General features: G+C 35.3%; 1 protein-coding gene across 1 annotated transcript in view; it reads left to right on the top strand.

The window, feature by feature from the left end:
• Window positions 1-16,101, top strand: part of LOC150090913 (PDZ domain-containing protein 8-like) — a 218,063-nt gene that overhangs the window by 25,228 nt on the left and 176,734 nt on the right. The window contains exon 3 of the mRNA XM_090377161.1: window positions 5,987-6,073. Within this exon, the coding sequence (XP_090233287.1) occupies window positions 5,987-6,073 (87 nt within the window). The remainder of the gene's footprint in view (window positions 1-5,986; window positions 6,074-16,101) is intronic.

Here is a 16,101-nt window from a genome sequence, read left to right as displayed (position 1 = left end):
ACCTCTCTCTTGGAGGAGTGGTTGAATTAGTTACACATTCCAGTTCAGAATTATATAATTAACCTGACTGGTCAATGAGGGATACCAAGGAAACCTATCCTATCCTTTAAAGATCAATTCCCATATATACATGAATTTTATAGTCTGAATTAGAATTTATTTTTTTTACTTGATAAATTTATATTCTTTTGCCTAAAAGCTCCATCTATAATGCACCTATCTCCCTTTATATTTATTCTTGTCTTCTGTTAATTTTCTTATGTACATAGCTGCTTCTTTAATTTTTTTCTTTTAAGACAATTCCTTACCCCCCCATAATTTAAAATGGTTTACAATAAAAGTGTAGGAACAACTATATGTGTGCTATCTCTGTTTCTGCTCTTTATGGTTTCCTGGCATTTCCCATTGCTACATGTTTATAATGCTCCTCCACTCTTATGTCATATAACCTTCCTGTCTCCCCCATGTGCCATTAAACACTAAACCAACCAAATCCTGTCTCCCTGGCGTAAACTTTCCCACATCCTAATATGCTTTAGTAAATAACATGTCTAGGTCCTGTTTAAAAAATTGTGTCCCTCAGAGAATTACTTATATTGTTTATTGGTGTGAAAACCACATCAGTCCATATTTTTTGCACATTCTCATGATTTTCTCTCCTATTCCTTTTATATAAGGGGTTGTTATGTACATTTTTAAAATTTCTCTGTTTGACATTTTATTATTATTAACTAAGTTTTCATTCCCAGAATTTCTCTTATATTTGCATATGATTTTGTCAGAAATCATTGTTAGAAAGGGTTGAGAGATTTTTAAGTTCCTCATCTAATTTTCCTGATCACAAATTCTTAGTGTTCTGCATGTTAATGTTTGATAATACTATATTTGATATTCATTGAATAATTCAATATGAAATTAACATAGTCTAGAGTCCATCCTTTTTTTCTATACACCTGAGTGATAATCAAATTTTTTTTCTCTCTGCACCATGATATCCAAAAATGGCAGTTTCCCCTCTACTTCTTGTTCTATTTTGAATTTACTAGTTCATGTCTGTTCATATATTCATGAGATTGTTTTGACTGTTTCCTATGTCAAAAAAAAAAAATTCCCCTCCATATCAAGGGTCTTGCAAGAGGCATTTTAAAAGTTCATGGTCTGAGTATAAAGGCTTTATTTGAGGAGTCTGGTAACACGTTACTTTTCAACATGGTCCCCTTTGGGGTCAATATTCTTTTGCAACCAATGCTACAATATGCTGATTCCAGCTGTGAAGAAAGTTTTCTCTTGGGGCCTTCAGGAATGCATCCACTACAGCAGTGATAGCACAGTCATAGTGTTTTGTGGAATGCACCACCGGTGGTTTCTCACATCTACACCATAGTACTTTGTGAAGAAGTACAGAATCTCTGTAAAAGCCAGAAAAGTGTTAATGTTCTGGTTTGTGTCAGAGTGGTGTTATGTTCTGTTGTGTCTCTGGCTGCTTGGCTGCAGGGCCCCCTAGTGAGACCCCTGAATTGCCCGCCACCACCACTGGGAGGTGAGCCAGGCTTCCGATCGTACTCTGGCTGGCCTCCACCAGGATTACCTTAGCTTGTTGCAAGAGCCCAAGTTAAAAAAAAAAAAAAAAGGAGGAAGATACGATTATAGGTTATAGACAAGTTGAGTTTTAATGAGGGAAAAGAGAGGTCAGACTGATAGGTAAGGAGGTAGTCCACCTTGGGTAGGGTGAAGTAGGGGGTGTGTGTGGGGAGTTAAAGTTACAGGGGGAAGGTGCCCCTGTATGATCGCCATCTGGACTAGAACTCTGTAACCTGCACCCTGACGAGAGCCAGCACTACTTACTATGGGTTAGCATCAAATCAGACTCTCCAAGGAGGGGTCCAGGAGAGCCTGCACTGTTTCAGTGCCTGCAGTATCCTACCCATTGTGAGTTAGCAGCTAAATCCCGCTCTCCAGGAGGAATCCAAGAGAGCCAGCAATCCCACACCTAGTGGCACCAGCAGTACGCTTGTTTTCTTAGTGAGTGCACGGCTCTGTTCACAAAAGGGAGTTACTGTTTATTTCACGTTGCATCATACTTTCTCCATCAATTCAACCCTGTTGAGTTAGAATGTTCATCCAGACGGTCATCCAGCCAGGAGACTATCCCACTCCTGTTCAGTTCGGAACTTGAAACACCTGATCCTTGACGTAAGGAATTTGAGTCTACTGGTGTCATAGGTGGGGCACTCATACATGAGATGCCCCCAAGACTCCGTTTTGCCGTAATGGCTTTGTGGATTTCTTTCACTCCCTGTGATTGTCGGTTTTTGGCAGTAGGGGTCGTGTCCAGTAATGATGAATGAGTTACATTGGGTGAGTTACATTGATGGTTGGTTGGAATTGCCTTGTAGAGGTCTTGCATGGGCCTGACCTGGGTAGCGCGAATGATGTTTGGGCTCAGCTCAGGTGAAAGTAATCTTAATTAATTGTTATTTCAAACATTTCGGGCTGTTTCTTACATATATTTTAAAAATTTTTTTTTTTTTTTTTTTTTTTAATCTTATCTTCCTTCATGGATTAGGCAATCTGCCTGTTCCGATTTCAAAGAAGTCTGCCCATCTTTTCTTTGGTCTTCCTCTGTCTCTTTTTCCTTTTGCTCAATATGTATAAGCTAATTTAGGGAATCTATTATCTTCCATTCTTTCTACATGTTCTGTCCATCTTTGTCTATATTCTATAATTTTTCCGTTAATTGAGTAAATCTTTAATTCCTTTCTAATATTTACTTTTGGTATTTTATCTAATTTTGTACATCCTTTAACATATCTTAAAAATTTCATTTCTGCAGCTTGTATTCTAATGTCTCTTTGTTTCAGTATCCATATTTCAGAACCATAAAGAAGTGTTGGTATTGCCATTACTTTGTAAAATTTCAATTGTTTTTTTTTCCTTGTTTTCTTAGCCAGAGTTATTTTTATTGTTCCACATATATTTTGAAATTTCTCTAATTTCTGGTTCATACTTCTTCGACATCATATGTTATATCACATCCTAGATATTTAAAATGTTTTACTTGTTTCAATATTTTATTGTCTATAACTATTTTTTTTTTCTCACCGTATTTTTACCTTTAAAAGCCACTGTTCTAGTTTTCATCATTGAAATTTAAATTTATATTCTTCTATTATTTGGTTTGTAAATTATCTTCACTATCTTGAATAATTACTTGATCATCTACAAATAACATTGTATTAATCCTATTCTTTGTATTTAAATATATACCTGTATTAATTTCTTCTTTCCATTTGCATAACATATCCTCAATACACACACACACACACACACACACACACACACACACACACACACACGGTAAACCCCCGCTATTCGTGGGGGTTACGTTCCTGGGAAATGCCACGAATACTGAGTTATGGCTCCCATAGTAATAAAGGTGTTCCATTCCAAAGTATGAAATATATAAGAAAAACTAGTCTAAAATTTTGTCTATGTATTATATGTACCTTCATATTATGACTATGTACACAGTGAAATACAAGCATATGGCATCGAAATGAAATGAAAATAAGAAACAATTTAATATTAAATGTAATATTTATTAGAAATTTCAAACAAATCTTTCAAGCCAGTGCTATCACAAGTTTCGCTAAAGTGTTGATAGAGGAGTTTTGCCTTTTCACGAATGATGAGTGAACTTAACGGAATTTTATTTTGTGTTCGGTCTTCTATCCACCAAATTTAAGCTTTTTCCATTTTTTCTAATTTAACATCATGAGTTACAGAGCAAATTTTTGAAGCAATTAGTGCGTTTTCACTACGGCGGATTTTTTCTTCCGATTTCTTGATTGATCGTACCGTTGACTCATTGATTTTATAATGTTTTGCCACTGAGAAGACACTTTCACCATTAGAAATTTTATTCGTTAATGTCATCACCTTCTTTGATCTTTTCACATTTCTCTTGTTATTCGTAGCCATATTTTTGTACATGTTAGAAAGAATTTGTCCACAATAAAGTCACTTTCTTCCGTTAACACACTCGAAAAAGTCTGTTTTACACTGAAAACGGTAGGTTTGTCACTTTTGTACGCATATCAATTTATAAATTGATTGCAATTGACATGCAATTGAATAAATTTGTCAATTTATAAATTGATAAATTTATTCAATTTATAAGCATATAAATTAAAAGCAAACGACGAAACCTTCCATGACAAGCACATAACACATACTGAACAAGGATTAGTGAGAAACATCCACGCTCGCAATTTTGTCACCCCTCTCCCCCATCCACTGAGTGCTGTTTTGACCGGGAAAGATAATTTTAGCCACACGTTTTTTTATGGCGGAAAATGTTCACGGCGCTTTAAAATTCACATTTTTTTTAGATTTCATTTTAAAATCTGAATCCTGCCTGTTCTTCTATTAATATTTCATCAGAGATAATTTTAATTCTGTTATTTATTATTTTGCTATACATTTTATATACTGTATTTTGTATGCTAATCCCTCTATAATTCTTTGTATCATTTTTATTTTCTTTTTTTTTTTAAATATTGAAATAATTTTTGCTATCTTCCATTCTTCTGGTATTTTATATTGTTCCCAACATTTATTAAATAAATTTAGTATCATGTCTTTTAAAAAACTTCCTCCATACTTGATCAGTTCTGCATTTATACCATCCATTCCTACTGCTTTCCTATTTTTTGTAGTTTTCAATGCCTTTTCCGATTCTTCCTTCGTTGTCGGATCTATGTCACTAACTAGATCTAACTGCATCTCTTCTGTTTTGATATGTTGGGTCCTTCCACAATTCTTCAGAATGTTTTTTCCATTGTTCTTCCTTTATTATATTTATTCTTGAAGTGTCTTTCTCTGTGCTATTCAAGTGTTTCATCATGTTCTATTGTGCTTATAAATCTATCTCATGACTCTGCTTTAGCCTTCCTTATTATATCTTTAGTTTTAAAACTTTTTTTGGGTATTTAAATTCTTAAAGGTTTTTTAGAAACAATGTGTATTATTTGTCTGTTGACAATCTTAATTGACCAATAAAGCGCATTTTCCCAATGTCTCCAAAATTCACCGAAATTTGTATTCTTTTGTGGAAATAACTCACCAGCAGTGCAAGCTTCAAAAGAAATTTTAGTGCAGCCGGATTAGTAGTGCAAGAGTGTCAAACCAATTTAAGTAGCGGCAGTGTTGACTCTATTTTATTTCTGCACAACAGTTTGCAATAAAAAGCATTTTAAGAGGTGGCTGGGCTGGTAGAGGTAGATATCAATATTCGTTTTGGAATTATATTAAATATGGTAAATTAAATTTTTTTATAATTAATATTGATAATTATTTTGAATAATTATTGTTATATAATTATTAGTATTAAATTTTGAATCTGAAAGTTTATTTTTTTTTTTTATCTATAAAGTTTCAATTGGGCTGGGATAAAAATTGGTTTGGGTGGGTGATTCTTGTGATCTCTCCTTTCGGCATGGTTTCCCATTTCTGTTGCCATATCGCTTGTAGGTGTTATGGGATTTGCTTTTTCTCAATCTTGGGGTTAATTGCAAGGTCAAGCTGGAGGTTTAAAATTTCAGTTGGTATTTCTTTTCTGAGGTAGTAGAGTAGGCCCCCCCCCGTCTGATCACTGAGATATAGTGGTTGACATCCTGTTAGCACCTGCAAGGCAGGGGTACTAACAGTGTGGCATGCCCTACTAACTGATAAAAGCATGAACATTTGGATAGTGCCCAGTTTCCGAATATTTCTCACTAGCATTGCTTGTCTGAAATAGATGGAACGACCTTAGCACATTATGGGAACATAAACTGCTCTGTAGATTAAGGTTAAGGCCACATCATAGTAATGTACTGAAATTTTTTTTTATTCTTTGGTTATTGTTGTTTGAATGTATATAACACACAAAAGTGGACTTTTCTCAGCAAATAATAATTATGCATTTTTTTATTTTATTTTAAAGGAATTCAATGTAGATAAATTTGACAGTTGTGTTGTTGTTGAAACTGTTTCTCCTAACTCACCAGCAGCATTAGCTGGAATAAAAAAGGTAATTGAAAAGTTTGCTATTGTATTCTGTTTATTGCGCTTCATTTCGTGATTTACTTTTTTTTTATTTAGATATACATATATAACACCATATAAAACAGGCATTTTATTTTTCTTTAAATTTAATTATGTTTATGGGTAAAAAAACGTTGAATGTGAGAGTAATAAATATATTTTGTGTTTTGCAGTGTGTTTGGCAATACAGATTTCAGAGCTCACTGTATGGGAGCACTAAGCTTTACTGTTACATTACATCTTAATATCACTTATGTATGAGGTCTATCAGAAAGGTAATGATTTTAATTTTGTAACAAGTGTAGTGGCAACATTGGAAACAAGTGACATGCAATAACATGTAGTGTGTTCTTTCCTTAACCTCACTGTGTGTTACAACTCGTTAGAGGCAGTACATTTGATGCTAGTGCAGTTATAGCAATTATATGTTTGTTAAGTGTGTGTGTTGGAACAGCGAATCACGTTTATGTTAAGTGTGTGATGGAACAGCGAAATATTGAAAAACTATATGTAATCAAGTTTTGTATGAAACTAAAAAAAAAAAAAAAAAAAAAAGTGCAACTGATGTGTACAAAAAAGTGAGAATGGCATATGGAGAGGATGCCATGTTACGATCTCAAGTGTTCCATTAGCACAAGCTGTTTTCATAGGGACGTGAAATGATGGAGGATGAGACACATGCCTACGGCCAGTTACCACTTGAACTGTCGATATTGTCCAGAGAGTGAGAGCATTAATTTATCGAGATTGAAAGTTAACAATCAGAATAATAGTTATCAAACTGAATTTAAATCGGTAGTCTGTTCGCAAAATTTTAAATGAAGATTTGGCCATGCAAAACATGTCTTCAAAAATGGTTCTACAGGTTTCAAGTGATGGACAAAAACAAAACCTCATGAACATGCGTATTGATTTGCTAGAAAGGTTAGGAATTGAAGTGTTGAAACGAGTCGTTACTGGTGACGAAAACTGGTTTTTCCTAGCGCAATCCAGAAACAAAATGCCAGAGTTAGGAGTGGCACACGAAAACATCTTGTCCAAAGAAATCTCGAATGACCAAATCAAAGCAATGATTTTATTTTATTTTTTTATTATTATTATTATTATCGAGACATCATTCACAAAGAGTTTATACCACAGGACAAACAATGAGCCAATATTACTATAGAGAAATTCTCAAGTGGTTACAGAAAAGAATTCATGTGCAACTAGAGACCAGTCAGAACTGGAACCTCCACCATGACAATGCACTATCCCATTCTGCCATCTGTATTACAGAATTTTTGGTACAGAAAAGCATTCCAGTCCTCTCATTTCAGTCACCGGACCTTGCTCTCCATTTGATACTTTTTGTTCCCAAAACTGAAAAAGAAACTAAAAGGAAATCATTATTCATAATTCATAATAATTTCATATGTATAAAATGCTTAGGTATGCTGTTCAAATTTTCCAACTGCTAATTGTTGCCAGTACCCGTTAACACGGTTCACTTCGCATGACCACCATAGTGAGCATTCTTTATTAATTTTTGTACTAACGTTTTTCGACTGAAGAAAGGCAGCATATGCCTGAAAGCTATTGATGTATGTTTATTTTAATTGTTTAATTTATCTGTCTTCAATTTTAATAAACCATTCTAAGTTTTAAGAAGTGTAAAAATGGCTGAACAATGTGTAAGAACTTTGAGAAAATGTAGAAATGTTAATGAAACATTAGAGGAGAGATCTAAGAGAACGAAACGAGATCTGAGACTATGAAGATGAACAGAAAACATCGAAGAAAGAGAAGCAAGATTAGAAATTAGAAGATGGGCAAAATGCCGTAGGACTAATTGAATAGAAGTACCAGATGAGAATAATTAAGCTGTAATTAATGTGGAAGAGCATGACATAGGAAATATGTGTTATAACTGTGAGTACTGCAATGCAAGATATTGGGGACACAAGTTAAACACATTGAATAAATACACTAAATGCTGTCATTATGGAAAGGTTTCACTCGACCCACTGTCTGAGACACCTACTCTATTACGAGAGCTGCTTACAGGGGATGCATGTGAAGCAAATAACTACAGAGAACATATACAAGAGTACAACTCAGCAATGGCTTTCACATCAATGGGTGCAGAGATTAAATCACTGCCTGGAAATGGTCCATACTATTTAAGAATACACGGCCAGATTTACCATTTGGTCTCACTGCTATATCCAAAGAAGGAAAATAAATGAGATAAGACAACAAAACGTCTTGAAAAACAATCAAACCAAGGGTGTATGGCCAAAGTAATGCAACAATTGGATGGGACACTGCAACAAGTTAACCCATTTGCTGGGTCATATAAACAAATGCATCAAATAACCCAGCCCATTCCAACAATGAATGTGTGCATATGCATATATCCCATAGGTCACTGCTGTAAAATTATATCACTACTAAACAAGAATGGTGAAGACTGAAGAATCTAAATTAAACTATTTACACCATAATCAGAAAGATGGCATATGTTATGCCGGTTACAACTAGTAATTTCATAATTATGACTAATTCATTATTACGAAACCAACTTTGTAGTGTTGGCTGTAACCAACACTATAAAGGGGCTGACAGATGAAGACTACCAGTCTTGCTTTAACGACTGGAAATGGCACTGTATTGTGTAGCTGCAGAGGGAAGTTATTTCAAGGATGACCATTGTTATTCTGCATAAAATTCAAAATAAATTTTTTTTTTATTTATTTTTTATTTAATCTCATTACTTTTCTGACAGGCCTCGTATACATTAGGAAATTGGTTTGGTTGAGAACTATGTTGGGTTATGAACTATATGTTTGTTTCACTGTTGCTGCCCCTCAAAATATCAGTGGTTTCTATTATTTTCCAGGTTTAAGCCAGTTCTCAAGTCCAGTAAGAATAAAATAAAAATAAACTGAGAGAAAACCATATAATAAAGACACTGAAAACTATTCAAAACATTGAATAGTTTTCAACTTTAGTGGGAAGTAAAAAATTTGTTTTTCTTACAAAATTTATATCCACATAGTTGCTTTAACATGATTGCAAGAGACGATACAAGAAAAGTGTTAAGTCATCTCGTGAAACCTGCATGTCTGCTCCCACCAGAAAACTTGAGTACCTAGAATCCCAAGACAAATTTTGTTAGGAGGCATCCCTAATTGGAGGATGAGAAAGTACCTGGAGGTAACCTCTGTATTTTGATTTCTTCAGAATAAAAAAAAATAATAAAAATAAAAAAAATAATAAACCTTGCCATTTTGCATTCCCCTCTTCTTTTCAGCACAGTGAATCCTACTCACAACTTGGGGGGGGGGGGATTAGTATCACTCACAATACAAAAGCTGATATCTGCTGTTCATGGATACTCTGGAAATTGAAGGCAGAGAAGAAGAAGAAGAGTTGAGGAAAGCAGTAAAAGCTGTGCAGAAATAGTGTGTGGATGAAGGGAATGGACGAAACCTTAATATTAGTAATATTAGAGAAGTTCTTGCAAATGAATTGCTGCAAACACATCAAAGACTGCACAAAGCAACTGGAAAAACAACTCAAGGACAAACTTGGAAAATCTTTATCAGTAATAAAATTTACGAAGATGAATACAACTGCTTAAATGTTATCAACTCAAGATATCTTCCCATCTTTGAAAGCATCCCAGCTCATCTGAAGACGTAGAAATGATTTCTGATTTCTAGTGTTTTGAATGGCAGCTATCATCCACACCAGTCCTTAGCTAAAATAAGCTTTGCTATACATTAAAAATTATTCTTCACAGTCCACTCACATACTTCTGGTACCTATAATACTCATCCTTATAACAAGGAGACATGCTAGCCAGCTTTGACATTGCCATTATTTTACCAATGCCCCTAGTACAGTGGTTCTCGATCCCGGGTGCCAAGCGATCTTCCCTGTGACTTCTAGTGTGATTATATTAGAGAGATAAGTTTTTCCCTTTGAGTTCAGATGTTTATTATTCCGTTATTCAAATATATAATAAGAGTTTTCTTTCTTAAAGCATAAGGAAGAAGTTTCCAGAAAGGAAAGTAACCTTTCTTAATTTTTCTGTCTACTACCCTTCTATTTTACTCACTTTGTCACTTGGTGGCACTACTCCTGCCTCCCTGTGGCGGGGCTGGACCTGGGTGAAAAGACACCACCCAGGACTAAAAGGAGTTTAAAATGGACCAAAAACTAACATCACAAGATTGGAGAAAGTTAACTCCAATAAATCTGATGACCTACAACTGAACATATTTCAGGCTAAGAGAATTAAAATCAACAGCTCTCAGCCTACTCTTCCTTTCTTTTTGGTGATACATTCATTATCAACACAACCCGTTGGGAAATTATCCCCATTCTTAGTCGAGAAGACTATAGAGTCCATGGTTGGATCACCAAAAATGATAAAACGATTACAATCAGGTGATCTCTTAGTAGAAACCTAAGTCATCAATCTGAGAAATTTCTAAAAACAAAGACACTTGCAGAACTGCCAGTTGAAATTCCCTCACATAATTCCCTGAATACATCGAAAGGTGTTATTACCGAATGGGACCTTTTGACTGTTTCAGAGGAAGAGTTACTGCGCGAGCTAACAGAATCACAAGTGATACATGTTAGGAGGATAATGATGAAGAAAGATAGCATTCTTACTGCAACCCGATCAGTTATTCTCACCTTGAACAATCCTTCTCTTCCCCACCCAGTTAAAGCAGGATAATTAAATTGCAAAAATCTGACCATATATACCGAATACAATAAGGCGCTGCAACTGTCAGCAATACAGATACTCTCGGGCAACATGTCACAGTGATCCCATCTGTCTGCTCTGCAGATCGAAAGAACACAATCAAGCAAACTGCACCTCCTCTACACCAAACTGTCACGGAAATCAACCTGCTTTTTCGAAGACATGCGAAATGTGGATATTGGGAAAACAAATACAAAGTAGAAAATAAAGTGTCTTATCCAGAAGCGAGAAAACAGATACTTGCAAACAAACCTCCGCGTTCCTATGCTTCAGCAGTGAAACGACAGCAAACCATAGCCACTCAAACGGAGGTGGTAATACCTCTAAATCAAATTATAGACTGGAGTAAAGTAATATTAATGACAAAAACAACTTCACAAGAAATATCCAGTGCTAAAGAGCAGGATACTTCCATGCCTGGAAAGCAGAAATCAGAAGTAACATCTTCAAAAACAAAGCAAACAGCATCTAGTAAACCGTGTGAACAGAAACAAACAAACATAGACGAAATGGATTCTGATGAACAGACAGAGAACGTACTAGAACTATATACCCTGCAGAAGATATTGATACACCTTGTCCTAATTTTCTGAAGAAAGACAGACCCAAATATGATAAACAAAAAACTCAAAAGTGCAGTCAGATTCAACAAATAGTTTTGAGACCTAAATAATGCAGTATATTATTATACAGTGGAACTGTTATGGTTTACGTGGAAAATTGGATGAGATAAAAGATATTATTCAACAGTATAAACCAGTCTGCATTGCCTTCAGGAGACCCATCTAACACCTCAATCTTCACCCACATTTCAAAATTATACACTTTTCCAGATTTTGGTGAATACTAATATACCAGCTAAGCAAACAACATTAAAAACCAACTTAGAAGCAGTAACAGTGAGAATAGCCATTGTGAATTTCTATTACAATCTCATCCATTTATCTTCCACCAAATATTCCTCTCTCCAAATCAGAATTAAATGATCTTACTATGCAGCTTCAACCTCCTATTGCCTTATGGGAGATATGAATGCCCATCATCATCTGTTGGGATTTTCTCACACGGACAGTAGAGATAGCTTAATCGAAACTTTCCTAGATGATCAACAACTAAATTTACTGAATACCAGATCTCACATTTCTATCAGTTTGGCTACAGGTATCACTTCTGCAATAGACTTAACAATATGTTCTCCATCAATTTATCCCAGTATAGAATGGTTCGTATTAAATGATCCTTACCACAGTGATCATTTTCCGATAGTATGTTCCATACAGACACAATCGACTCTTACAGACCAGAACAGTATGGAATTTTAAAAAAGCTAATTGGAGTAAATATATGCAATTAATTAAGCTGGATAAGTAATTAATAGAAACCCCTGCCAATAGATGATGCTGTCATATATATCAACGACCAACTGCTAGAAGCGTCAAAAGCTACTTTGTATTTAGTTAATGGGAATTCGGGTGAATAACAAAAAGACACCGACATTGTGGCTACACACCCATCATGATCAATGATGAAATTTGCACTGCGCATTTTTATAGTGACTTTGATTCGTTTCACCTATAAAAAAAATTTATATTGGCAAGTTGCCAATAGCAACGAACTCAAACTACCAGATATTCACTGGAATGCAAAATATGTCACTGCCTGGCACACAATGAGGTCTACGATTAATTAAACTTCAAAGTTGGAAACAATTTTGTGTTTTTATTCATTTAGTATTGAAATGATTACTGGAAATAGAGGATGCGCATATTATATGCGGGTCCTGTTAATAAAAATATTCATTGTGTTGCATTGTTCTTCACAAAATTTCATATAACTCCGTTCACTGTATATTTAGATTTAAATAGCTGGGGATGCTGCAGTGCCTGTGGATGAGCAGTCCCTGATTCCAATACTGATCATTGGGGAACCCCACTTCCTTACATTAACCCAATCTGAAGAATAACCATTTATCATAACCCTCTGCTACCTGCTTCCATTTATTCCTCTGCTTCCATTTATCACAACGCTCTGCTACCCATCTAAGGATTTTCCCTATGGTTCTAACCTGTTCCAGCTTTAAAGTAACTGCTCATGTTGGACTGAGTCAAATGCTTTGCTGAAATCTAAATAAACAATTTTGAAACTATTCCCTAAATCCAGCTCATGAGTGACCCTGTCAAAATAGCTAAACAGATTTCTTAAACATGATTTTCCCTTTACAAAACCATGCTGTATATCTTTCAGAATTCCATTTCTGTCTAAATTAGCCTGAATTCCACCCTATATAGGACCTTCATAAGCAGAGAATATGATGTCATTGTCTCTATATATAAAATCATGGTCAGGCCACATTTAGAATATTGTGTTCAGGTCTTGGAGGTCTGAACACACTTCAAGGAAGCAGAGATTCTAGAATAGGTCCAAAGAAGGGGAAACCAGATTGGGGGTATTCTAATCAATGCAAGAAACATAGCTGCCACTTTTCTGACCTTTCTTGCAGCCTGTCCAAGTCATCCTGAAGGATTGCTGCTTGGTAATGATCATTAACTACGCTACCAATCTTTACATTATCTACAAATTTTGACATCACTCCTTCTATACCTTCCTTGATGTCGTATATGAAAAATTAGAAACAACAGTTGTCCAAGAACTGATCTTTGGGGCCCTACTCCTGACGTTACATCAATCTGAAGAATATCCATTAATCGCAACCCTCTGCCTTCTTCCTTGCAGCCACCCAGCAATCCATGTTAGAATTTTTCCAGTAATCCCAACACATTCTAGCTTATATAATAACCTCTCATGAGGGACTGAGTTAAATGCATTGCTAAAATCTGATTAAACGATGTCAAAGTTATTTCCTAAATCCATCTCCTGAGTAACTGTCAAAATAGCCTACTAAGTTAGTTAAACATGAAGTTAAGTTAAACTTAACCCCATGCTGTGTTATTCAGAATGCCATATCTAAATGTCCCTGGATTGCACTCTTAATCATTACCTCTGATTTTCCCTGCCACTGAAGTCAGACTAACCAGTCTGTAGTTACTGACTTTGTTCTTAGGTTTAAGAATTTCAGTGACAGAGGAGATTTTTCTTCTCCCTTTCCTTTTGGCAGTTGCAGAAAAAGTCTGCTTCCTTGCATTATTTTGCCAGCCGGTATAGTAATAATACTAGTCTTTGACCTTGTTCTTTCCGAGGATCCAAACTGCATCCGGAATTTGAAAGTACAGAAGCAGTAGTGACCACAAAATCATAAAATTGATACTGTGCACTATTGGATATGGGTTCATTATTTGAAGTAATCAGCGGAGTTATCCTGAAAGCCTCTAATGCATTTGTTCCAGTGGAGAAATTCTACAAAAGGAAAATGTCAAAATGGATGATAAGAGAGAGATTAGTTAACTAATTGAGCAAAATAAAAAGCATGGGACAGTTAAAGTACTGCAAGGCACATTTATGAGGTGGCGAGACAGGTAAAAGTTTAGTATGAGAAATCACTAGCAAAGAGAGCTAAGATTGGAAACAAGGAGTTCTAATTTTCTTTTAATTCAAAAATAAGAGATAGCAAGTCAGGTAGACCTCATTTGATCAAAGCTGATATGGTAGATGATTGAATACTTTCTTTGAAATAATGTTTACAGTTAAAAAATCATTTGAACTTGGTGGATGGGGGAAAGAGTGAAAGGGAGCCATATTGCTGTACAATAAGTAGTAGTAGTAGTGGCATGTGATGCAAGAAAGCAAATGTATGAGCTTATGCAGCATCAGCCAAAAAAAAAAAAAAAAATCACACCATTCCCTCCAAATGCCTGTCCATTTCCTCCTTAAATTTATTCAACCTATCAACTTCCACAACGACAGATGGAAGTTTGTTCCAGCAATTAACCACCCACTGGCTAAAGGCAAATTTCTGCACATCTAATCTACATCTGTCTTTTCTTAATTTGAATTTATGCCCCCTTAGGTTCGTAATCTGAACAAGTGGAAGGATCCCATCAGAATTCAGCGTGCTGAACCCATTCAAGTGATATATTAACCTCAGAGAAAAGAATCTGAAAAGCTCCTGAAGCTGGAAGAAATTAAAATTCTAGTGTGGATTTAAAAAGGCTGCATGTAAATGAATCAGCCATTAATAACATTAATGAGATCATCATTACTGTGGGATGATCACCCCATCCCCACTGCACTAAACAAGTGCTATTGTCTTCCCAGTCCACAAAGGAGGCATGAAAGGCATGACTGACAGCTGCTATACATTGGTGAGTTTAACTTCACTGGTGGATAAGATCTGTGGTTATGATTACAAAACCATTTTGATAAGAATAGTATCAGTAGATCACAGCTATTTCATGAAAGGAAAATCTTGCATGATTAGTCCAGTTAATTATTATAATGTAGTCTTAAAACAGTTGGAAGCAAGAAATAACTTCTACATTATTTGTCTTAACTTCAGTAAACTTTTGTGTGGTTCCATGTGAAAGGCTATTATATAAACTTGCAAATAGGGTTGCTGGTATGGTCTTTCATTGGATAATGGGCCGGCTAAAAAATTGTGGAACAGATGGTAGTCATAAATGGACATGGTTCAGGTTAGACCAGGGAAGCAACAGCTTCCCTGGTCTAACTGCTTCTAATTTTCCTTAATGATAGTCATGAAATATTAAATGAAGTTGTCAGAGTTTACTAATGATTTAAAGGTAGGAAGGGTGGTTAACAACCAGAGCTGGCCCATATTGCCTTGAAATGACTTTGATTTATTGCATAGTTGGAATGTAATAATTTGACTTTCAGTGGATGGATTTTCATGAAATTTTATATTTGGCTCCTTTAGAACAATTTGTAAAATCTCCTAAATTTCATTAAAATTGGACCTGTAGAAATTCAGAAATTATTATTACTCTTTCATACATATCACATATGCTATCCATATATTGTATATTGGAGCTGAAGCAGTGGGTATTATCATTGTTGCTATTTGCTATTTCAGAGAATGAATGGACAATATGCAGATGTGCAGAAACAAAATGCTCTCGCTTTGTGCATAAAAATCATTGCTTTTTTGTTGTTTTGTTATAAATCATGAATTATTACTGTTTGCTGATCTTACCCCTCTTCCCCCCCCCACACATTTTTCTAAAATATCTCTGTAGATATAATTTTCAGTTCCAATCTTGCTATTTAAGGCTCCAAGTAATACTGCTTTTGAGCCTTCAACTGTACTGTATGCAGAAATTTCACCACTCAATTTT

The sequence above is a fragment of the Mastigoproctus giganteus genome, chromosome 1 (genome assembly GCF_048544385.1).
Source record: "Mastigoproctus giganteus isolate SK-2022 chromosome 1, ASM4854438v1, whole genome shotgun sequence".
NCBI lineage: Eukaryota > Metazoa > Arthropoda > Arachnida > Uropygi > Thelyphonidae > Mastigoproctus > Mastigoproctus giganteus.
Note: the sequence above shows the minus strand (reverse complement) of the source record. Positions and strands in the feature narration are given on the sequence as shown.